The sequence below is a fragment of the Gymnogyps californianus genome, chromosome 15, assembly GCF_018139145.2.
Source record: "Gymnogyps californianus isolate 813 chromosome 15, ASM1813914v2, whole genome shotgun sequence".
NCBI classification, from domain to species: Eukaryota; Metazoa; Chordata; class Aves; order Accipitriformes; family Cathartidae; genus Gymnogyps; species Gymnogyps californianus.
Window position 1 is genome coordinate 8,999,922 of NC_059485.1, and position 25,789 is coordinate 9,025,710.

General features: G+C 38.7%; 2 protein-coding genes across 2 annotated transcripts in view; both read right to left on the bottom strand.

The window, feature by feature from the left end:
* Positions 1 to 14,414, bottom strand: part of VWA3A (von Willebrand factor A domain containing 3A) — a 34,606-nt gene extending 20,192 nt beyond the window's left edge. Inside the window, exons 1-14 of the mRNA XM_050906005.1 lie at positions 14,350 to 14,414; positions 13,996 to 14,116; positions 13,252 to 13,353; positions 13,076 to 13,158; positions 11,711 to 11,765; positions 10,841 to 10,939; positions 9,691 to 9,797; positions 9,288 to 9,413; positions 7,872 to 7,980; positions 6,626 to 6,691; positions 6,027 to 6,152; positions 4,108 to 4,246; positions 3,916 to 4,019; positions 3,591 to 3,671 (exon numbers count right to left, since the gene is read on the bottom strand). Of these exons, the coding sequence (XP_050761962.1) occupies positions 3,591 to 3,671; positions 3,916 to 4,019; positions 4,108 to 4,246; positions 6,027 to 6,152; positions 6,626 to 6,691; positions 7,872 to 7,980; positions 9,288 to 9,413; positions 9,691 to 9,797; positions 10,841 to 10,939; positions 11,711 to 11,765; positions 13,076 to 13,158; positions 13,252 to 13,353; positions 13,996 to 14,116; positions 14,350 to 14,414 (1,383 nt within the window). The remainder of the gene's footprint in view (positions 1 to 3,590; positions 3,672 to 3,915; positions 4,020 to 4,107; positions 4,247 to 6,026; positions 6,153 to 6,625; positions 6,692 to 7,871; positions 7,981 to 9,287; positions 9,414 to 9,690; positions 9,798 to 10,840; positions 10,940 to 11,710; positions 11,766 to 13,075; positions 13,159 to 13,251; positions 13,354 to 13,995; positions 14,117 to 14,349) is intronic.
* Positions 14,415 to 19,078: 4,664 nt separating this feature from the next.
* Positions 19,079 to 25,789, bottom strand: part of MOSMO (modulator of smoothened) — a 30,254-nt gene continuing 23,543 nt past the window's right edge. The window contains exon 3 of the mRNA XM_050906277.1: positions 19,079 to 19,621. Coding sequence (XP_050762234.1) covers positions 19,437 to 19,621 — 185 coding nt within the window. The 3' untranslated portion in view covers positions 19,079 to 19,436. The remainder of the gene's footprint in view (positions 19,622 to 25,789) is intronic.

The window sequence follows — 25,789 nt, forward strand, 5'->3', positions numbered from 1 at the left end:
TCTACAGATTTCTCATCCCTCCTCCATTTTAAATGAATACTTGCCCCACCTGGAAACATTCCCATATCCCTTTGTCAGGACTGCCAGTGGAGTGGTACGGAAGAGAGAAAAGAAAAAGAAGGAATAGACCAATATATAACACACCCTGGCTGCAAATGTCCCCAAGCAGCTTCTAGTTCATTAAACTTGTCCCACTCGCCAATGATCTGCATTCTGACCAAAGAGGAAATCCTCAAGAATCACTACTGCCTGTAAGAATTCCAGCGGCCTTCATTATGTTACCTGTATATGTATGTATCTTCACTTCTTCCACCCTTAAAAGAGCGAATGAAGTCCTCAAAGATCTTCAATATCCCATACAGTGTAAACGTTCTCCTGGTGTGCCACTCGTTTTAAAGTTATCTATATAGTAATATCACCATGGCAAATATCCAAAAATCCTAACATCTCCGACCTAATAGTGTTCTTAATTCATCTGCAAGCTTGCGGAGAAAACTCTAGTAGCAGCCTTGCTATCCTCTTGAAGAAAGTCTGGCAACTATCAGGCTGCAGGCAAATGCAAAGCACCGTAATAAGTTTGTGCAGCCATTTAAAAAACTTAAGGCGAATGTAAGGGATGGTAGAGAGCAGTGCGCAACGTAGCTCGAGGGAGACAGAAGGAAAGGTAAGAAGACATATAGAATGTTGTCTTAGACACTGATCTTATCTCTTCTTCAAAATGAGTGGCCAACCTGTTGTGCTTGACACAATTTTAGTTGTGCTTAACACAAATGAACGTGTCTTGGAATAAAATGCTGCTCTGACTTGAGACAATGCAATCAATACTTAACATAATTCTGTTATTGATAAGGTATTTTACTGTTCTTATTGAATTCACCAGTGACACCATCTACAACATTGTGTAAGCTCTCTTTTACAGCTTCCCTTTAGACAGACACCAAAGCCAATGCCACCTGCATAGTTCAAAAATCATTTACTTGCTAAAAAGTTACCCAATGAAAAATCCACTTACATTACTAGAGGCTCAGCCGCGGAGATATTAGCTTGTTCTGCCACTCAATTACAATTTAGAGATCACCACACATGCCACACAAAAGAAACAGCTACCTGGCCTACTTTCCGTCTGCCGTATTTATCACCAACATCTCCCTCTCTGTCTCAAGGGTGGGCCAGAGTACATAGCTGGATTTTTTTCTACTTTTAGTCTTATTAAATCATTTTCACCGACCCCTTCAATCTTCCAAGGCAAACTCCACATTGCTTGCTACGGAAATTAATGGGATTCCTAAAGGCCTGAAAGACTATTGAGAAACAGTCTTTATACACTTGGTTACAGACTGGAAGGCATGGAGTAGGCATTTTATAAGCATTACACAGATTTCTCAGAGTAAATGTGGCAGTCGGTATCATTGGACAAACCAACTTTTTTTCTGAACTCTAGGCAGCTTTCTGAGCCTACATAACAGGGTGTGCTCAACCCTTGAACCCTTTCATAAAAATAGTTAGCAGGAAATTAGTGGGAAACTAACAGCAACACGGCTTAAAAGCTTACATTTCGTCATTGCTACTTTTTGCCCTGGGATGAGAGCAGTTCTTGTCTTGCCCCTAGTGTAGAATGTGGAGCTCTAGATCAGAAAGCACTGGGTACCTCTGCTCATCATACCAGGTTGCACAATGACACAATCCTCTTGTTTTTCCCAGGACTCAAATCCCTCCACAGTACTTCGCCTTGCACATAAAGCTGCAAAACCAAAGCTGCAGCATCCACTGTCCACACATGCCCAGCTAAGCCTGAAGAGTGTAGTTTCCTCATACCACACTCACTTTGGAAGAAGAAAGAGAAAAAAAACCCCAAACCTCCATGCAAGCTGTAAGATGAAGGGGATAAACTAGAATAATTTAGGAGAATGTGGTTTGCAGCACTATGCTGGCACAATTTTCAGAATTCACATTAAGTATAAAGAACAGTTGAGCATATCCTAAAACATGAAATACAAATATCCAGCTTCTACTGACACTTTAGAGTAAAGCAGAAGTATGACAACCTTCTATAAGGCAAACAGAAATAATTTCTGCTTTCTGACTCTTAAAAAAGGTTGGTTATGCTGAAAACACATCGAAATCATTTGTCCTTGACATTCACATTAGCAAAAATATATTCTGTCTAAATGCATGGGAAGAGTGTTGTAGGAACATTGTCAAGGCTAAAATGCTACTCTTGGTAAAAGAGTAACTTCAGAGTGAATTACTTCTGATGTGACCATCTGCAGAATATTACCATTTGGCAGCCACGTAGAACTTATTAGATTTGGATCTCATCATTTTACAATGGAGACTACTAGCTACTTCCCATGCGGAAAAGGTGAAGGATTCACAATGAAAAGGCTCATGTGATGTCTCTGAAAGTACAGATCAGATGCTGAATTCAGAATATAAACTGTATCTCCAAATCCTACTGGACTGTCCATATGGACTGTACTACATTACTGGTCTTAAGGTATTATAGCAGGATTTCAGACAGAAGGAGAGCGGGTGCTGGATGCTGTAGGATCCACCCCAAACTACGCAGGAGAAAAACTCACATGTATGTACACATTATCCAAACAGAGAATACAGACTAATGCAAGATCATGATCAAGGCAACCTAACTTTATTCCTGTGGCTTTCTTCATAACGCAGACTTTCATATGCTTCTGCCACCTTCCCCTCCCCCCCGAAATCAACATCACTGATCTGGAATACTGTGTCGTTTTTCATCATTCCCCTTAATTCACCATTCTCCCCATCTCCATCCATCCATTTATGGAGTTGAGAGAAGCTCACCTACCAAAGAAACTCATGTCACAGTATAATTTTTTAATCCCTTATTCAACCAATCTTCTGAATTATTTGATAGTTTAAGATCAAACTTTTATCTCAAAATAATCCCTTGCCTTGACTCTCTTTCCTACACATCTGAGGGACTATGTTGCTATGACAGGAAGAGGCTCTGGTCTGCTGCTCTGTTATGTGCCTTTGCACATACTTTCATATCACACAACATCTTTCCAGTCATGCAACAATCATCCAAGCTTGCTCCTACACTACTTCCTAGAATGTTCCTGCTATGCCTTGAGTCTTTCCTGGCCTAGCCAGTAACAATTAGACACTCCTCTTCATAAAACTTATGTGACTTTCAAAGAAATGAAACAAAATTAAATTTTTTTTTTTTTAAATGGTTAAACCAAGATGAAATGGGACAATTCTGTTAAAGCAAGCAGGAGTACTCTATTGTGTTGTATCCTTTCAATGTACAGGCTAAAGGATTCATACATACACAGGTAAAATAATGTAAATACATTCTTACACATAGATTGCAAAATGCACACTGCTGTATTTATGAGCAGCACTGATGGACTCTTTCTCTTACTTAGCCTCCTTCCTCACTGCCATAAGAATCTGGGTCCCAAGTCTGACCAGATCACTGCAGACTTCCATGGACAGCTGTCTGCACATGAATCCCTGCAGTACTTATGTAACAGGACAATTAATGTGGAATAATTAGATGGTGATCTAGCCCTGACAAGGCCACATCATTATAGACAACTCACCTGATAGTTGTATAATACTGGCAGGTCAACGTGGATATTTTTCACAGTTCCATCATACCATTCAAACTGCATCATTGCTTTCTAGAAGGATAAATAATACATTTATGTGTTTACAGAAGCCTATATAAACTCCACTAACATGGAATTCCTTCCTGAATCATTCTTAAGAGTGGCATAAGTATCTGATTTGAATCTACGACTCAAATTTTAGTTAAAGCCTGTAGAACTTCACTAACTTATAAAGTACTGATTTTAATTAGAAAAATGTAGCAATAGAAAGAAAAAAAACACCCAACAGGAAAAAGAAAGGGTCCTTATAACTTACCTCATGTAGAGTTGATGATACTGTTTTTTTAAGAATAGGTACAAATTCTTCCACAGGAGAGAAGGCATGAGGAGCCAAAACTTGATAAAGGTTTAACTTTTTAGCTATAGCAAGGAACAAAGAAATTAAATAAAACACATGCTCTGTCTTTATTCATGTTTCATACCTGTTAAGCTTTTCTTTCTGTGCTACCTTTCAACCCATTTGTCTTTAACCAGTCTGTTGAGGTTTTGGCCAGGACGCATGGTGTTTGAATAACTAATGGTCCTTCGTGCTTTGGAGGCTTTGGTAAAAAGTTGGAAGGTGCTGTATTTGCAAATTCTGTGGAAACCTAAAACAGATTTTAAGAAAAACTCTTGCAAGTTCTAGCATAATATTTTTTACCCTCAATCCAAAATATCCAGCATGCAGTATTAGTTTTACTTATGTTCACCAAAGTGCTGGGATTTCAACAAGCAAAATACTTTGAAAATAGCTATCGTTGGTCCTCCTAAAAATGGGGTTTGAGGGACAATGTTCCATTAACTTCACTGTGTTTTGCCACAATGGAAAAACCCACAGGAAAATTAAAACACCATGGTCATACATACTGGCATGAAAACAGCCAATCATTTCTCTAAGAAAAGTAAGTAGGAAAAGGATCTTCGTTACACATAGATCAAATCTCGACTGCTCCATTTTCTACCTGCTCTGAGTCAAGTGAACCACATTCTACCTTCATTCACACCAATGGAAACAAGTCAACAAAAACTCCTATGGGGCACTAGAATTCCTTTATTTCAAAAAGGGGCAAGCTACCTTTGTTTTATGAATGGACAGAAGTTTGTGGAGATGTTTTTTCATACAGAAGGTTTGACTAGTAAGTTTCTGAAATGACATGCTTTTATTTGGGGATATAGGACCTTCTAAGTCATTTCAGGGTGACTTCTGCTCCATATGTAGTCTATATGGTCCTTAGTAATTACGAGGTTGCAAGAGAGATGAAAGAATTCTATATATACAGAATAGGGAGGATGAGAGGAACCAGAATTAGAAATACTATTCACAAATGACCAGTTTGCCTCCTGTCTAGAATGTCTCAGGTCAGATGACCAGATACGCAAGGATACCCAATGGAAATTTTCAGTCCCTCTTTCAGATCAGATTTGTCCACCTCACACAACTGCCTACAGTAGTTGTGACAGAGAACAGACTATTTTGTTAACAAAAAAATTCCTCACAGATTTGTAAAACAGTGCTGCCAAATTTTTGGCATTAATGTTTAGCAACCATAGGTGAATTCAGCCACTTTCTAAACTTCCAGGCCTCTAGAAAGTAGAGATAAGAATAAGGCAAGAGAGAGATGCATATTTCCACTTAAGACTATCTGCACAAGGTGAAAGACAGACATGAGTAAATAATCTCTCTACCAGATCAAAGCAGAACTAGAAATTATCCAAACACTCCATAGAAAAAAGAAAAATCACAGGAGATTCTTTTTCGTCCTCATCTATATTTCATCAAGAGCACTTAGAAGTTACTTTATTGGAGAAAAGACAAACAAGATAAGAACCTCTGGTATGTTGGTCAAATAAGGCATGAAAATAGAAACATTACCAAGACAATTGTTACAGAACAACTGGTGCCAATAAGATAGGACCAACACAGAGACAGATGTTTAACAGACAGACTGTAGCTTCCTAACTTTAACACTAGTAATGGATCTAGACAAGCCCTTACAATTTTGCAACTGATTTAAGTGTCCACCTTAATCAGGTAGGAGTACGTATCTTTTTAATTAAAGGACTGTTGGAACTTCATTTAAATGATCGTGCATACAGTTAGGCTAGCGATTCTCTTAGATTTCCATTATGATCATGGTACAATGTTCTTTTCATTGCATTTTGGTTGGTTTATAAAACTTGCTGCATTTTGGAGAATATCTAGCAAAATGTCCCCTTTACTGGTTCTGGCCTTAATTTGCTCTTACAATGGATGGCCAATACATAATATTCAAAGTTCACTTGTCAAAATACCTGATTAATCATATAATTTTTTTTTTCATATTGCGAACACTAAAAACTTCTACCCCTGATACTTCAAAGTACATCTGAAAATAAAAAGATACATACATCTGCTATTCTACTAATAAGTGAGCCACTAATTCTTCTCTGAAAAGTCTGTTTGATGCTCTTGAGTAGATCCTTAGCCTTCCGGGATTCCTGAAGTAGCAGATGAACATCACTGCTATCAAAATTCTGTACAGATAAAAACAAAGGGGGAAAAATAAGTTAACTACTATGCAAATACCAAACAAACATAGCTTTCTTACTTTGATGTGCATACCTCTATACAAGACTGCCTGGCATAGCAGAATTGAGTGTAAATGTATCTAATGCACTGCATATAAGTTATTCATCATTTTATAAACAAGGTATTATTTTATTATTTTGAATCAGTCTACAATAAGCCACTGCTTTCATCCTATTCATCAGCTTTAAGTCAGTGAACAATATCTCCAAAATTTATTGCGTTTTTAGGAAAGCATTTTCATTTGCAGAAAGAACTAAGCACAGGTTTATTGACCACATCCTCAGCACTTCTATGACGGAGACTTTCAGCACCAGGTCTTGCTATAGATGTCTACTCAGATGAAAATTAGTTTACCTTCTAAAAGTGAAGAATTATCAAAAAGAGAGAAAAATGCGTTGCCTCTCTAGCTGTCACCTACCTCTCCCTTTGAAGAGTAGCAATGATAACGGCCTCTTACAGCTTCTGCAAGGTTCTTTAGAACTGTCTACATATATAAATAGGAAGAAAAATAGTTAATTTGATTTGGTAGTCTCTTTTGATAACATGGGTTGTTGGTATTCAGTTCTCAATTAGAGACAGAGAAAGAATCTCTGAGGTAGCTGTAGTGAGAAAGCCAAAGTAATTATGTTTCCATCGTTTTCTTACCAGTCTTATTTTAATATGGCTGAAAACCTAACTTGGTAAAGAAATTTACAAAATAGGCAATAAGGGTCAAGTTCATTCACCTTGTGTTAAAATGCCAGTCATTTTCTCTTCCTTTGAAGGCAGGCTCGTGCTAGTCAGATCAAAGGCGCATCACTGAAGTCTACAAGTATAAATATTAGGCTATCCTTCCCCTGCCCACAGTTACCTCTTAAATCCTTTGCTGCTTTTTTCACCTCTCCCATCTCTTTCTCTCCTACCATCTACCACTGCAATCCTTTTCCCCACAACTGCAATACCCTTACTGCATCCAATCTTCTCTTCAAACCAGGATTTCAACCATGTCCTCCCTGCCACTTACGTCACTACATGCCTTAGGGACAAGCTTAAACAAGCAATCAACGCCTAAAAACAAGTTTCTATGCAGAAGCTAATCAAAAGTAACTGCTTATCCTTCTGTCCTCCTCTTCCTTCAGGCAGTCACTGCTAACATCCAAACCATTGCTCATGATCAACACTGTAATTTGAGCAAGGCTGCTAGGTCTTGCACTGATCCTATTCCATACAAAAATATTCCTATCCCAGAGACTGCCATACTCAAATGATCTCACTCCCAAATCCCTGCCTTTCTCCTATGATCCCTCTCCCTACCCACTTGTCCTTACTGCAATATTGCCTCCCTGAAGTCCCCTATTTTTCTGCTTTCACCTGCCAAAGAGCTCTTAGCTCCAAAGTCTTCTCTAAACACACAGGATGATTATCTGGAACTAATTTCTTCCCTTCAGCTGCCAAGCCTGTCAACACCACTTGGTTGCCACTTTTGGCTTTGGTATGAACCAAGATGAATGCTCCAAACAAATTTTTTCATATGTGCAAATCTGCTCTAAAGAAAATACAACTCTAGATCAAGAACTTTTTAATGAGTAAGTTAGCTTCCCAAGTTTATGAGAGAAGACATTGCAGCTGAATAGGAAACAAATGACAGGACACTTAAGGAAGTAAGTGTTAACACAATTACTTACAAGAGAAGCAGGATTGCTGCAATCATATGTAACAGCATGAATCTGCAGTTTTCTCCCCAGCATATACTGCTGAGCAGAGTCAGACAGTATTTCCAAAGACTGATCAGGGCTGATATAAATAAATACATAAGGAAGAAAAGATATTAACAGTGGCAGTAATCAAATGGGGAAAAAAAAACATACTGAAGAAGATAGGGAAGAAAACTAAGTGGGAAAGAAATAACAAATCATGGGAATGTAATCCAGTCATTTAGCATAACTTGACCTCCTCTCCCTCTTTCAACAGTAACTGAGGTACCACTACTGGGGTTTGATTCTGTCCTGAAAACCTGAATGATAATAAAAGCACCAAGATTCTATTCCAGTTCATGACAGCTTGTAGATGAAATGTTCTAAATTATTCCTTGCTAGCCCTGGAAGCTAAAAATCAGGAACTGTGGTTTTGCCCCCTGTGACAAGCTGCAACAGAAAAGTTTTCAACTCAAATCTTCAACTGTATGTACGGATGTTCATTGTCTTCCAAAGGCACCAAAGAAGGTAAAACTTTGCTTTGTGTTTAGAACTTAGCGACCTCCACAGCTTTCATTCCCTGAGTTTGGACAGTAAAAACCTTTTCTTCCAGCTACACTTCTGTCAGGGATAGAAATTAAGGAAGTTTTCACCTGCACATACTAAAAACTTTTGCTTTCTGTTCAAAGCAGACCTAAGCAAAACTTGGAACCTTTTAACCGAACACTGTGTGTTCAGTAAGTTAGCTGAAATGTAATCTCAATCACCCTAAACATAAAGCTTGCCAAGCTTACACCATTCCTTTTTTGCACATTTAAAATAAATACAATGAATAAATTAGGAGTATGGTAACACTCCCAGAATCCTTACTGTAGTCTTTTTCTTGTAATCCTGACTCTAGTACTGCAAGTTTTCAAATTGTGACAGTAGAACTGCGGAATTTAAGTCCATAATTTATCTTATCTCAGCCTGGTTTCATTTATTTAATCAGACATTTTAAGTTCTCCATCAGCACCAAGATCACAGAGAGAAGACTATCTTTGAATGCTTAATGCTATTTTACAGCAAAATCTAGCTCATCATCTAATGTTCCCAGAGGTATGGGCCCTTTCAGTGACATCCTTAATGATGCTGAAGGATTTTTATTGATGTAACATTAGAGCTAGCAGACTCTCAATGGATTACTGCAATAACTGATCTGCAAAGGAAAAATGTAGCTTCATATCAGAAAAGAGAAGATTTATAAATAGTAAAAAAGGGAAGAAACAAAGGAATTCAGTGGTATGAACTAAAAATACATAAAACTTGGATCTTAAATTTTCTATTTATTTTTGTATCAAGTTCAGATTCTTGTACCAATTCTGTGTCCAAGTTAAAGCTGGTTGTTAGAACAGATAACGAATTTACCAGCTTCCTACAATAAGAACCAGAGAATTCAGTTCTTTCATCTTAAGGACATGTTTTAAGGCTTTCAGCAAATTGCAGCCTCGACCAGGCTCCAGCTGTTGTATCCACTGTCTTGCTTCATGTAGCCTAGGGGGAAAAAAAAAGGAACATGTACACTCAACATACAGGCGCTAAATAAGATAGATCATGAAGATTACTACAAACCACAGGAGCTGCTAAGATATTTTATGCATGAACAACCAGCTTGAAATCACTGACTGCACTTAATTGCTTTTTTCCCCTTTTACAAATCACTGCAGGCACAAGATGAAAAACACTATTTATTATCTACAAGAGATCGCTCTAATCAAATGGAGACCTTCCTTGAAACAGCTTTATTTTTCAGAGAAATGAACTTACTTACACGTGAACATTGATGGGTTTTGGATTCTCCCACAGAGGTGAAATTTCTGTACTGAATGAGAGGCAGTACAATTGCTTCTTATAACATAGCTGTTCATCTATTAAGCACTAATAAAAAAAAAATTATTAATGCATTACTATCAATGCTGCTTCTAGTAGGGTTATTATGTAAAGGAATAAAAATAGTAATTTCCTAAAAACAGCTGACAGCAATATTTTCAGCTACCACAGAGAAAAGCTTCCAAGAAAAAGTCATACAGATTCAAATATTTGGTAAGGAGTACAGAGACAGAACCTGCAAACCTAACCAAACCAGCCGATTTGTTAAGGGGGCAGGAGGCAGGGAATATTTGTTGTACTGGTATCAATTTTTTTCTTCAGTTGACGAGCGCATGAAACAACACACTGATCTAGAATGGGCATATTCACCCATCAAGCAATTACTAAAAAAATCTTTAATACATATTCATGGATAGGGCTAAACAATAGCTCAGGTATTAAGGCTAGGCCAACCAGACTATGTGGAATTCGAGTTTTCTTGAAGTAGTTTTATTTAAAATGCACAAATGAAAAATGCAGGTAATAAAAATAAAATTTAAATAATTCCTGAATGTAGGAAATGAAATTGTACAAAGTTTCAAAGTTAGACAGTAAAACAGCCACATTGTATCTTCCTTCCTTACCACAAAAGTTTTATAAAAATAAAGAGCACAACAAAGGAGAAGATTCTTTTGGGACTTCAGGAAGTGATTAACTCACCAAGGTTCTAACTGAAATTGTGAAGTGTGCTTTGTGACAAAACATAAAGGCATAAGGAAACTATAAATAGCTCTATGCAGAACTTGGTTCTAGCTCTTACAGCTGTTTCTGTTCGGCAAGTTTATTCCATAGAGAATGCTGGTACAAGAATTGAGAAACTTCTAAACATTAATATGAAAAGTATTATTATGGTACATACTGGAGTTTGGATCTAGACATTAACAAAGACTACACTTTCAAAGATATTTAAAACATACTTTTCTACAACAGAAAACTTCCATTGTATTGTATATTATGAATTTAAGCAGATGTTTTTCTACTGAATTCCTGGCTTGTAGTTATACAAAAGCTTGATTAGTATAATTGCCAAAGCCTGCTTTATTATTACTTACCAAAAGGTCCTTCTGAAAATCCAGTAGTCTAGGTCCGCAACTCATATCAGACACATCAACCACAAGTCCAACTTTGGTTCCTTTTATAAGGCCAAACACCTTAAAAGAGAAAAGTCACTGTAAATACTAAGCTTATCTAAAGTTTAAAAATGTTACTGTTTATTCTGTGCAATACCATTTTAAAATCAAATATTAGATATTTATTTTCACTTTAAGCTTTTTAGCATAAAGATGACACAGTGACAAAGCCAAGGGGGAAAAAAAAAAAAAGATAGGACTACTGGCTCCCAGTTTATCCTTAGCAGTGAGTCGTATTCGCTCCATCCCAAGACAATCTATTCATTATTTGAGATGATAAAAAATAACTTTGTCTACACCATCTTGTTCAGGTTAAATCAAGCAACTTAGTGGAAGCTAAGTTTTGGAATGCTGCTTCTTTCTCTGTCCAGTTCGAGAGGTAGCTATGTCCCTTTCCCATTCCTGAGCATTAGCACTGCTAGGCACAGTAAGTGATTAACCAGCTGTGCAAGAGAGGGCACAATGGACTACAAGACAGCTCCACTCCAAACAGGTTAAGCTCAGCATTGTCTGCTCCCATTTAAATCGCGCTGAGAGGTCCTGATGATTAAGATTGCTAAGAGAAAGAAAAAGACTAGCTCTAGAAAACAGAAAACTGCATACCAATGAAAGATCAAGAAAAACAATCCATTGTCAAGATAAGTATCACTGCACATGATGTGTAACTCACAGTAAATAATGAAAATACATAAGCTTTCTGGAAGCCACTTTTCACTAGTATTCAAAAGTTAATTTATTCTTCAACGCCATATACAGTTCCATTCTAAAAATATACTGCAAAGTTAAAGTTACCTTTCTGCTGTCCTGCAACAGCCACTGAATTCGCTGCTGATAAAGTTCAATCACTCTGACAAAAGGCATAGCACACATTTAGCTAAGGCATTCTCTTGCATTGTGTATCAATGTAAAATTCAACCATTTGTCTTCATCACATCCTTTTTCTCACAGATGCAAAATCACCTCTTAAAAATACTGTTTTCAGTGTTCTCATACAACTGATGGTTGCAGGGCTAACCATTTAAATACTTCTTCCCCTAAAGCTGTTTGACTGATGAGATATGTAGCCGTCCGAAAAACTGGATCACTGAAATGTTTTCTAATCAGTTGCTGGCTTATTCTGTTCAGAGATAGGAGAGGGGTATTCACCATGTGTATGTCTGAACAACAGAAGCTCAGGCAAAACTGAGTTTAGTTCATTACCCAGAAGTTATTGTCAGGAGATGTATTTACTACAAACTGCACTATAGCTTAAGACACTCATGAAATATAACCTTGTGCTTGAAAGGCAGCACACTCACTGTAGTGCTGGACTAAGTGCAGCACAACTTTCAACTATTTCATTTCAAAACAGGTATAACCTGAGGTAAAACAAAGTGCTTGCTGTCCTCCAAAATTGGTTTACTTCAACAAACTTATTTTTAATACCATGTGCACAGTTTTTACAATTTGGTGAACAGAAAGTTTAAATCAACATTTCAAAGGGGGGAAAACTTTTTACTTTTTCAAAACACAAAAGCTACTTCTTTTTTAAACCAGATTTGCAGACGCTTTGCTTAGATGACGCAGGGCCCAAGTACTGAAGGTGGACCTTCTGAAGATTCTGGATCTTCATGACTGACACAGTGAGGTATGCTGAAGTAGTGGCACTCCTAGGAACAGTCTGACAAGTATTGTGAAGACCAGCAAAAACATTATGATTACTCTACAGCTTATTGAACCTAGCCATTAAATGTTTTCCTCAATTTAAGTTTACTTGATTTTATAAATTTAAAATTCACTTAGAAAATTCTTAACTTCCACATATCGTGACTAGATCCATGACTTGAAACTAATCCAAGGTACAGTAAACAGAACCCACAAATACACAGTATTACCTGTGAAAACCCAACCATTCACTAGCTGCCTTTCTAAAATGAGCTAACTGCTTCAGTTCAAAACCTGGTTGATAAGCATCTTCATTAAAAAAAATAAAAAACCTCAGCTGTAGTGACATGTAATTATCACCTACCCTAAATCTCAGCAGAAAGGATTTAATGCTGAGATACTCTGAAGTTCCCAGAGATAACAAATTAAGATTTAAGGCAGTACCTGTAATCATGGGGGATGGGGATATAGAATCACTAATGCATCAAATTCATAAACAAGATGGATACTTACTCAGAAAGTCTGGACTCAAAATCAGTAACAGTCTCTTCTGTAAACTCTATCTCCTCAACACCATCTCTTGAATTCCTGGAACACTACGCACAATTAACATCAGCGCTGCACACAAATTAGGATTGACTAAAGAAAAGGCAGCGTTGTACTTACAGAATAGTATTGCCTTCATTTACCAGATGCTCTAATGTTAATTGCAAGGATTCTAAACTGTAGTTTCTTAGCCATTCTTCGGTGGTTTGCATCTTTTTAGACTGTATTTCCTTCATTTGTACTCTCTATAAATCAAATAAGAAAAAATTAAATGCAGTATGAGAAATGAAATGTGCCGTTCAAATGTGACAAAAATGTAAGTCCTAAGGATAGCTGCTGGTAGGCAGTGCATATCCAAGAACAACATAATTTTAGGTACTGGCATGCCCTTTTGGATGTGGGATGCAAAGGAAAAGAAGCTTTCAGAATACCCCCAGATTGTGAGCTAAAGGAAGGGGAAGGAGAGCTTAGTTTGGAGGAGACAGGAAGGAAGACAAGAAATAGGACAGTTTAGTAAAAGAATTAAAAGAAATACCCCAGTGATTTACCAGGGAAGAAGAAAAATTAAGCATCTCCAAAACCTGCCTCACAGAGTTTGAAGGAGTATATATTGTCTTCTGCTTTTCTGAAGAAAAATGCAGTATCAACAGTTGATCTACCTTTATTGTTTTGCCTGATTTTTTCACACACTAATTCATCTCTGCAGAGAAACTGTATGTAGTTTCATTACTTTAGCGATTATATCTATCAAATCATCTGTGTGTATATGCAAATATATGTAAGGAAACATATCAGTTGTCTATCAGCTTATTTATTCCCCACTCTGTATTTATAGTGGGTATGTGTTACTTTTCTAGTTGCTCCATTTAGCAGGAAAACTCGCCTACCAGCAGATCTTGTGTCTTGCCGATATGTGTTACCAGCAATCCATTATCTGGTCCTAGATGAGACACAGTAAAATCTTGCCATGGTGGATGATCACCCTGTAGACTGGATTTTGTGGTCACCCTAGAAGACAATAAATTTTATGGGATGACTTCATTACCCATAATATTCCTGTATTGTCATGAAGTCTTCACGAGTTTTTTTCTGCAGGAACTGTTTTATACTTTGACATTTGTTTACACATTCCATTTGATACATGATAAATGTTTCAAAGGGACATAGTACATAGTTTATATGAGCTACAGTTATTTACTCTATATTGAAGTCCCAACAAGATTTTGTAACAGTATCCTCACCCAACTTTTTCCAAAAACTGATCATTGTCCAACAACTGTGCCATTTTCCTGATGTGTGTATCCATTACATGACTAGACTTAGCCTTGTTAAAAAAAGTAAAAAGACAAAGTATTAGAGTACAAAGCTTAAATCTTCAGGAATATACACTATTAAAAAAGGTATTAATATTGTCAGCAACTTATATGATAATGACATTGCATGTGGGACAACAGCAAATTAAAAGACAGCTGCAAAGAAAAGTTACAATCATCCATCTATAGAAAACACATTTAGGAACTATTCTGCAAGAGCTATTTGTTAAGGGATTTTATGCAGTTAATTATATGTATGCATAGCTGCTGGGAGACTAGCTACACAGCTCAACCAGAAAAAAAGATTAACCAAAGCAAAACCCAGAGCTCTACGGGCGAGTGTGAGCCGCAGCAGGAGCAAGGGGGCAGGCAGCTGGAGACAGCCGGGGTGTGAGACACGGAGATGGAGGCGTGCAGGCGAGCTGCCCCTCGGGTCTAGGCGCAGTAAGACCAGAGCAAAAACGATCATAAAATCCTGCTTTTCACTTCGCTACCCTCCCGCGCCTCACTCCGTCCCCAGCCACCCCTGCCCTTCCGCTCGCCAGCGCGTAGCAGCGCAGCCCTCTCCCTGCGCCGTCCCGTCCCCCGAGACTCTCCTCACCTCATGGGGGAAAGGCCCCTCAGCCCCCCCGATCCTGCACCGTCCCGTCCGCTGAGACTCTCCTCACCTCACGGAGGAAAGGCCCCTCAGCTCCACCGACCCCGCGCCGTCCCGTCCGCTGAGACTCTCCTCACCACGGGAAAGGCTCCTCCGTTCCCCGTCCTCCCCCCACCCGCCCGGCCTGGGCACGTCCCGAAAGCCCGGGCGGTCACCGTGCCAGTGACAGGGATCCCCCAAGCGCCCTCAGCATGGTCAGACGAAGGCACCTGCCGGCACTCACCCGACCCTTCCCCCGTGCGGGCCGGGTGCCGGCGGCGTGGAGGGGCCCGGGAGCAGCCCACCCCCACGCCCCGCTCGGCGCGGAGGGGCCCGGGAGGGGCCCGGGAGGGGCCCACCCTCACGCCCGGAGGGGCCCACCCTCACGCCCCGCTCGGCGCGGCGGCACCGCCGTGTTACAGCGTTGCCGAGGGAGACGGGCCGGCCCCAGCGGCCGCGCGCGGGAGGAGCCGGCGCCGCTTCCCGCCGCCTGAGGGCGGTGGTGGGCGGGAGGCGCGCGCGGGGACCCCGCTGGGGATGAGGAGACACCTGCGGGCGAGGGGAGGGGCCGGTTCCAGTCAGCGCAGCCGGGACCAGTCGCTTTAGTAGACAATTTATTTTGATAAACTTGCTCAATAACAAAAATACAAGTGAAGAAAATTATGTTCATTTTATACAGTTTGTATTAACATTTGTTCGGAAATCATTAATCGAAAAATGTTCTAACCAATTAGAAAACAATCCTCAGTAAAGGCCGGGGCGGGGGACGCAGACAGTCAGGCCTCGAGCGCAGAGCGACGCGACGCCCAGGCAGGACAACCCGCTTGCAGACACCATCTCCTTCATTATTTTCATCCTTCACAAAGGGTTTAAAGGACAGCTTTCATATTTTTTTTTGTGTGTGTTGGGGCAAACAGTAATCTACAGTTGTGTTCTGAAGTGGTTAAACAACGGCTCTGAAACACAGGTATGACAGGAGGGCCCTAATCTGGTGGCTTTACTTCAGCCAGAGGACGGGGCTCAGGCGGTGTTGCACACTACCAGCATCTTCAGGAAACTGGTATCACTTGCCAGCAAGATTAACAATGGAAAACGATGTTAAATGGTTAGACTGGTGTGTTCAGGGAAGCACATCCTCCCCAGGTCTGAGACAAATGGCTTCCAGGCAATTATTTCAGCTGAGCTCAACGATAAGATTTATACAGACAAATAAACTAGTTTTCCTTCTGAAGGTATTTTAAGTTTCCGATCTTACATTTTGTTAGCCAAATAAATGACAAAGTGTGCACAAATTACATTATGATGGGACATCACACCTTTTGGGGAATTTTGAAGCAAAAGACTAAATAAGAATCCCTAGTCAAGCATGAAATGAGCTGTCCTTCAAAAAGTTAAATATAATGGCTGGCAGAATCAGAAAAGTTTATGTAAACACTCAACACAAATATGGGATTACCTTTGGAGAAGATTCATATGGAAACATTTGCTTTTCATGAACTGAAAAAGTCTACAGATGTTTAGGCATGTTCAATACGAACTTTCTGTAGTTTAAAACAAAACGTTGTGCAAATAAAACCTATAAATAGTCTTCAGCAGATTTTACAGTGATGCTCTTAGGTATGAAAAGAATGCACACAACTTTAAAACAAAAGTAACAGACATAAGTTTGACAAATGATTGCACCATAAAACAGTGTTTTATATACAGTTTACAAGATATGATTTTCTGCTATAAATTAATACTGTACTATATAGTACTTAGTGACCTTATTAAAAGCAACTGTTGACAGCCGTCTCTTTAATCACTGGGTGGGGTTTTTTTAAATGTACATGGCTGCATCTATTTCTGGACTTAAAATGCTCAAATATTTAATCAAACAATCTGCTAGTTAAATCTCTGCTATCATTTAATAATTCATAGCAATAGCACTGGCAGATCAGATAGATTTCCAGCCAGCCAGCCGCAGTCTGAGTATGCTCCAAGGTAACTGTTTATATTTTTTTATTAAATGATGATCCATTTAATCTAAGACTAAATCCACTGTATGCATGATGTTACTATAACTGAAATAAGTAAGCGGGGGGAGGGGGGGAGAAATCTTAGCAGCTGAGAAACTCTCCCCCCCACCTGTGCTCCAGTTACAAAAATCTCCTAGAATTATTTACAACAGTGACATTTCTGAAAAAAAGAAGAGCATTTTTTTTTTTTTCAACATAATTTATGATCTACGTTTTAGTGAATATTTCAGCTTAGGATACAGCAGCGGTAACACCAAAAATTTAGACACACATCCAGCAGCTGAACCCTGCATTTTATCTCCACCAACATCACTGGGGACCTCAGACTACGCACGCAGATGAAGGCTTAAATTAGGAACTAAATAATATTTAAACCATTACTTCCAAGTAGGTGCCTGGCTGTATTTACACATTAGTATACTTTAGAAAAATTTAGTGTTCTATAAACAGTCCCTTCTACTTGTGAGTGAGCTGACTGGAAAAAAGGTCACTTATAGACCATTCCAGTGACAAGTTTGTTCAAAAATGTCACAAGAAAAAATACTTAATTCAGCAGATAACCTTTTTGTATTAAAATACCTTGGGAGGGGGGAGAGGAAAGATGTGGAGGAGGAAGAGGACCCACTAGGGTCTGAATGGCACACAGTTTAAAAGAATTGTGCAAATTGTCTTATTTTCAAACACTTAAGCTTATGTAATAAGTGATTATTTTGGAAACTGCTGATTATATTTTAACAACCTCATTCTAAAATACACTTTCACTAACATTTTAGAAAAATGTCTGTTTAGCAATGCAGTTCTAATAAGCGCAATGAAACAGCACTTGAAACATACAATTTTTTTGTTTTCATAATGAATCTCAGGTAAACCACGTATTAACTGGAAAATAAATACTGATCGTGCAGGCAGCTTTCCTGGGAGACTAAATTGTACTTTCTGCAAGGTTAGATTGAGTAGTGAATTATGACGTCTACGGATTCAAAGGTTTATCCTTGTGTTGAAAAATAAAACTACCTTTAGTGAGGAATATTTACCCCAAATTTGGGTGGCCCTTAAGTCCACATTTAAAATAACAACTTTAGTAAACAAGGCATATATTATTTAAACAATCATATTGCTCATTTTTTGTAAAGATGAATTAATACTCAAATGAAAATAAGTTCACCCATCTTTGCAGTGGAATAGTGTTTGCATTACTTTAAACATTGCATTTTACATGTACTAGAGAAATGCTTATCTATGGTAAAATGCTGTGCTTGAACATGTATGAATGCTAATGTAACAATGCAGTAGAAAAAGAGACTTTCTGTACAACAGTTGCTAATAATTTAAATAGTGTCAGTTTCCCAAAATTAGGATTTTAACTTTAAGGTATGACATGATCTCACCTTCTACCCTCATATACAAATAAATTACCATAAAAAGAATTTTAGCTTAACTTAAAATTGCACCTAGAAAGGCATGGGATCATTTGTACCTATTACAAAAACTGTTAAAATCAAGGGCTGCTACAAAGAATGAGGTAAACTGAAGACTCTCAGCTATGTGGCCTTCAGAGAAATGGCTTTTTTCTATTGAGTTCTAGTTTTGCACACCACAGTGTTTTGCTAGCAAAGCGTTCTGAGTTCTTTTCCAGGAACCATTTGTGTGTATATACATATATATACACATATATGTGTATATACACACACACACATACACACACACTGTATACTGCATCAGCAAAATATATATATATTTATATATATATTTATATAAATATAAGGAAGAAATCCCCCTCTAAAATGTTCCTTAGTGTTTTTCTAGAGCTTACGGGGGAGGAGGGGATGTATGTCTTCTTGCTGTTACATACATTTAGAGAACATGTTTTGATCTATTGGCTTCTTGGTGCAGTAATGCAAGATTGATCCACATTGGTGCCAAAGGCTTTGCTCATCAGAAGGAAGATGTAAAATACTAATCTCCTAAACAGCGAGGCCAGCCTCACTTGAATTCCTCTGCAACCCTCTGGTCTACCACAAAGTTCATAAATACTTTGACTTCCAAATCATTAGACATTAAAAACAGGAACAGTACAGTAACATGGGGCATTATGCTTCTCAGTGTAAAGCATTCTTCACTAGTTCCTATCACAGTGCAGACCTGACTGCATTAAATATGCTCAGGAGATTAGTCAACGTTGTCTGTATTTGGTTATGGGAAAGGCTCTCCTTTTTTTCATCCAAAGTGCATAGTGAGAACAAGTCAAAGCATTCCTCTTCTCAGTAAGTGTTTGATAGTCTGATCTAGGCATCCTCCTGAGAATGCAATTCTGATGTCTTGCTCTTTTCCAAAATAAAGTCCTGCAGTTCAGACATTCATCAGCCAGGTAAACAAACTTTGCCAGCAAATAGAAGTCCCACTATCGTAAAGAAAATGGATAAGACAAACAGTACATACGAGGACCCAACCACTGTGTTATTGGGTAATTTATATGGTTGACCTCCAACTTCATTGATGTAAAATCCTATTGGAAATATTAGGGCTGCCATACAGAATAGAATCACTGCAAAGAAAAGAGAAAAGAAAAAATGGTCACTGCTGTGTTAAAGTAAAAATATTTACCAGTTCATAGAGCAGTCCAGAAAAGCAAGCAAAGTATTCTGACCAAACTGAAGAGCTAAGATATTCCAGTACCTAACTTGCTTGAAATGACCGAGTAGGCTTTATCTTGCTTTTAAAACATTCCTCATCTACTCCCAAGAAAGACTGAAAGACCCCCATTTTGACTGTAATTTCAGTCCTGCTTACTAGATCATGAACTGTCTTTACAGAATAAAAATTTGGTGGATGTAATTCTACCACCATCCACAAGTTTAGTCACAGAATTCGTTACTTCTCCACTTATTTTAGAGTCATTTTTCCCCAAAGTCAAGATAAACTAACATTCAACACTGAAGAAACTCCTTTTCTATTATCAGTTGTCTTTTTCCAACTGCAGTTGCCCCCTCCCATTCTTCCACATAAATTCCTTTTCTGTAAAAGTTTTGCTAAAAATAGAAAACACATAGATTGTCATTACAGGTTCTTTTAGATTAAAATATACCAGTTTTCTAAAGTTATATGAATGTTTCCTTAAGTAATCAAATGTCCTTAAGATTTTCCATTGGAATACAAAGTAAGTTCTGGTTCAGTTTAATCTAAGCTTCTTAATGAAAAACTTCAAATTCAGACTCTGTGAACAAAGAGAACCAAACAATGAGGCTTTTTATTTCACCTGAACAGTTAGACTTACGTACATGGTTCGTGCTTACAACTGACTCTGTGTGGATGTACAAAAAAACCCCAGAACTCCGATTAAAGCCATTCATTAGAATTACATCATGGATTTCAAAGGCCTTCAGGTATCAATAGTGGCCAACATTCCTCACAGCACATTTCAGTACTCTGATCAAATCCAGGAGAGAACATCCACTGTTGTAATCTTTCCCAGATGACAACATCAGTGTTCCTTTAATAAGTACCTTTGGATAAGTAACCCTGTTTAGTTTGAACGTAGCAATATGCAGGGCTCTGCTGTCTTGACCAAGGGAATGACTTCCAAATACGGTTCCTCTAACAGGCAAAACATTCTTCACAATAAAAAGGATTAGCTTTTGAATTGGTTTGATTGCATATGCAAGAATATACAATTAGGTTTTTAATCAGTATTAGAATAACACAGAATTTTATCTGATTCTACCAGTTCAGTAGTCAACTATTAGTGCTTTACTCTTATTTCACTGCTATGTATTTCAGCTTTGTTTCAAACATTATCTATTGTGAGTGGAACACGGCATCCCCATACCCTAAATTATATCTGAGGGGAGAGATATCCCACTGACCCTACAAAGCCACATACCACCACCTCCTATAACGATGCACAGCTAACACTGAAGCCTCTCCTAGTCCTCAAAGTCTACCTATAAACTCAGCCACATGAAAAAGAAAATTCAAGCCAAGTTACAATGCTCCTGCCTGAATAAAGTGCATCACATGCTAATTTTTTCAGTCTTCTCTCAGTTAACACAGACTGCTGCTTTTTGTTTGTTAGTAAGGGACACAGGTGCTGTCCTTGTCTCCCTTTTCTTCTCCACCACTAAGAGACAGAACAAACTCTGGGGATGCTGTTCCCTGCTTCAGCTTCCCCACAAGTCAAACAAGAAACAATAAAAACCACTGGCAACAGTAATAGCCATCACCTTAATCACTGGTTCGTGCGCAAGTCAGCAGTGCTACAGCTGCTTTTGTTTCCAAAGGTAAGTAAAACAAATTCAGCAGCTTGCCTGTCCCCTTTGGCCTTACCAGGACAAAGTCTCTAGTCTTTCCAAATGAGGAAATGATGGGCTGTAGCAGCCTCAATATTTTTTAATGTAACTTCACTACTGCCCTTCCTGACTAAATACACATGCTCCAGTTTATCCAGCTACAGTGTCACATGCCCATACGAAAACCTTTTTTTTTATGGACTCCATGTTTACCCAAGACAAATAGTTTATCACGTATTTTACATCTTAATGCTCAAAGCTTATGATTTGCATAGTACAGGTCTCAGCTCTGAGGAAAACACACTCATGTTCTATAGAAAAGACGAGTTATGGGCATGATGAATCTGAATTCAAAAAGCATCCAAGTAGGACTTGGGCATAAACAAAAAAGGATGGTTTCATAAACCATGATCCACATCAGAACATCTGCTGCTCCTTGCTTTCCGAAACACATGAAGCAGCTTTCACAACACCTTGAGTCAAGAGCAGCTACCACCAGGATCAGCCTTTCTTTCAGCTGACAATGCTGAGCAGGGAAAAATCAGTGTTCCACGAGAGGGAGCTCGTGTCTCGCGTGTAACGTCACCGCACGGGCGGATGGTTTTTTAAAGGGGAAGAAAAAGAGCACAAACAAAAAACATCTGGCAACGGCACAGTTACTACATTCTTGCTCAGTGCTACCTCGTTAGGCCATCTATTAAAACAAAACCAAAGAACCAGCAACCAGACATTAAACATTAAATAATCCAGAAGGCTTTAATCTACATGATTATTGGTCCATGTGATTCCACACTACGCAATCTACTCCTTAAATAATGTTTCCCTTTTTTTAGTTGTATCTTAACCAACAGCTGGTCCATCTGAGGACAGAAAGCTTGGGTATGTGTTTCTTGAGCAGATCTGTGTAAGCATAGAAGAGCTCTATACTGGAGCGGTCCAGAAAACAGTGGTTGATGTGTGATTAGTAACGCAACACACAATTAGTATGTTTGAACAATATTCTGAGGATGAGTCACATTATCATAACTCAGCATGCTTTCTATTACATCCAGTTTGTCCCTGACGAGCATTCCAGTTGTTTACAAAACTTCTGTTATATTTTAACAATAACACACTTATAGGAAATAGCTTTAGGATTCTGAAAACAACCTGCACTTTCAAGATTAAATCTCCTTTATTATATTCAAGAACTACACAGCTGGAAAAGTTCTGATGGCCTCATGGATATGGTTGAAGAATAGATCTTTATCATTGTCTACTAAACCACTGCTCTTTGAGGTGTGTTGTACATACATGTACCAGTGCTCCTAGGTCTGAGATCTGCTAGTGGCACCATACCACGAAGTGGAGCGTGTGCCCAGTGTCTCCTTGTGTTCCTGCCCAAGGACAGAAGTGTGCAGGCACCTCAACTCTCCCTCGGTTCACAGCAGGAGAAAAAAATAAATTCTGCACATGCAGGCAGTGTACAGAATGCTGATGTGCATACACATTTCAAACATTTACTACAGACGTAACCAGCCATTTTTTCTCTTCCACTGTGCATACACACTGTACACATGTTCTGCTGTGAGGGTGTCCAAGCAATTTTCTTAGTGTGGTCTGAATTTTTAGTCTACTGAAATAGCAAATAAAAAATGGATTCATCAAAGTCCCTGTCAGATTAGGAAGCCTGGCAAAGGAATTATGGCAAAGTTTTGAGAAGTCATTAAGAAAAGACTGCATGATAAATTTATTTTAAAAAAAGAAGAAACTAAGGAGAGAATCCAATATATGAAGTGCTCAGTTAACTTAGTGTGTTAACTCAGTGCGTTAACTTAGTGCTTAGTTAACTTAGAAGGAGATCTGTAAGCTAGAGGATAGGAATCTCTTATACAAGCTGTTACTCCATATCTGGTAGTATCAACTCAGTGAATTTCCAGCAACATTTCCAGCAACCCATAAAGAACGTCTCCCTCAAGACTACTTGCTTTTGATTCCAAATTCTTCCTTGGGTAGGAAAATTTGCAGAAAAGACACTTAATTACTACAATTTCTATTAATAAAAATATTTAGGTAAGAAAACACAATCATTTCTAGTCTGCTTCTGAATGGTGGCTGTCAAAAAAAGATCTAGTTCCTGTAATTCTTTAGCTTGAAATTGTTTTGAGCATCCAATGACAACTTCAAAAAATCCAGGATACAGCATATTAAAAGAAGGAAAAAGCTATGGTGTAGTCTTTAGAGGGCTCATTGTAATACCTGCTTGCCTCTTTAGAGATGCATAACATAGAAAGCAGCACCTGATACAAATCTTTAATAAATCAAGAAGCACTTTATTCACTGGGGAACACCAGGGACAAACGTTTGCAGGATAGCTACTGTTAGTTAAGAATGTGATTATCCTGCCCCATTTTTACTTGCATTCCAAAAAGCAAGTCCATTATACTCATGAACATTTAAATCCTCAGGCAAAAAGAGTAACAGACTCTCCGGCAACTGCTGGAAAAAAGGTAGAAATATGATTTTTCTGTCTAGCATCTCCTCCCTTGATACATCTCAGAGAAGCATGCAATTCAGTGGTAGCAGACACAGAATTAATTCCCTTTCTAGTTGTAGCAGGTGGTAAGAGATCTGAATCTGTGTAAGACGTAAACAGATCTTGTGAGAGCTCTGTGAATTCCTGCAATAGCCAAAATTGTTATAATATACATAAGACCACCTAAGTGACCTCCACAGAGAATAAGCTCTGGACTTTGTTTCTAATCATGGAACCTAACAGTATCTGTCCCAAGGACCATGGAAATTACAACATTTGAGATTTACCATAGGTTCACCATGTCCTGTCTTCTAAACCAGAAGATGGCATAATGAGCACCCTGAAAAGGTACGGGGTTTAGAAAAATTTGAAGTAGGACTAGCAAAAAAGGAGCAGTTTCAGAGATACATGGAACAATACCAAAGCCAGGTTACTTTTGTGCTACCAACTTATGCCACTATGTCACAGGGCATAATTAATGATGAAGTGGTATAGAAGCTGGGATGGTAATAGGCAGTTAGCTCACACTTGAGCAACTGGTAAATAATACCATGCAAAAGAATAGCTGACCAGATCTTTGGCTGCTATCAACACACGAGGCACAGCTATGAGTTTGCAATACCTCGTTCATTGAAGAAGCACACAAAGACCTGGGCAGTGCACAAACGAACACCAAGAAGGAATCCACTCTCCATTACGTTGTATGAATTTGGTACTGCAGTTAACAGGACTCAAACATCAGTGATAGTTTTGATAGTATCTATGCCCAAAGTGACAATACCTATCACATCAGTGGGAATACTGTGAATCTTGAAAGTCTCTTCTCTACAGAAAGTGAAGGAAAACTTCCGCATTTGCCTTTAGAAGACTTTTGTCACTCATGTAGTATGACCTAGAGGAGGGAAATACCTCTCCTCTCTGCAAAGCTGTTTTGCAGAGAAGCCAGAAAGACAAGTTTCTGTGCAGTAAAACCACCAATGGCTGGGGAAGGAATCAAACACTGTGCTAGTAAACACTCTCGGGTGTATCCTTTTAGAAGTGTACACAGGAAAGAGAATTGACAGATCAAACTTTTGTCCTTCGTGTGTCCCTTAGCCAAACAAGATAGACAAGATCACTCTCAGCAATAATTCATATTTATAGGTACACGGTTGCAAAAATCTGGAGTCAACCAAGATAACAAGATTACAAGCAAAAATTCCATGAAAAATACAAGTTATATATTTATATATGTATATATAAATTCCAGCATGAACTGGGCAAGAGTGACCTCATGCCAGGCTCTCCTTGCTGCTGTCAGAGTTGCAAGGAAAGGGCTGAGCAAGAGGATTCCTTTGCCCTTAGACAATTCACTCTAGACCCCCTTGCATTTGAAGAGAATGGAGCTGCCATTCCCAGAGCTGCCCTTGGCAGTCCCAGCAGACTCCCCTGCCTGCCTAGCATAGCATGTCCTATGTTGTGTTCAGAAAGTTCTGTGAGAAGAATATCTGCTAGCAGCCTGTACTAGGCTGTCGAGTCTTGAAATTGCTTGCAGAAGAGATGTAATACAACTATGAAGTTTTCCCTACCCGCTTCTAACGAGTTACACATGTTTTTATCTTACAGCACTGGCTCTTCACAGGAAGGACCTGTTCATGGTATTCCAAGTTGATTCCACATGGCTACATGTTTCCTAATACTAATCTACAAATAGGTTACTAATTTCTGTTGCCATCCAGTGAACCACAGAAGTCACTCAGATTAACTTTTTGAAAAATACAGAACTCTTCCTCCCATTCACTTCTTTTTTTTCAAAAGTGATTTTTCTTACAAGTGAGTTAAGCAATAAAATTTCCCATCATCATTAACAGGAATGCAAAGGTCACAGAGTCATATGTATTGGAGATGAATACCAAAGGTGTTGAATTTTAGA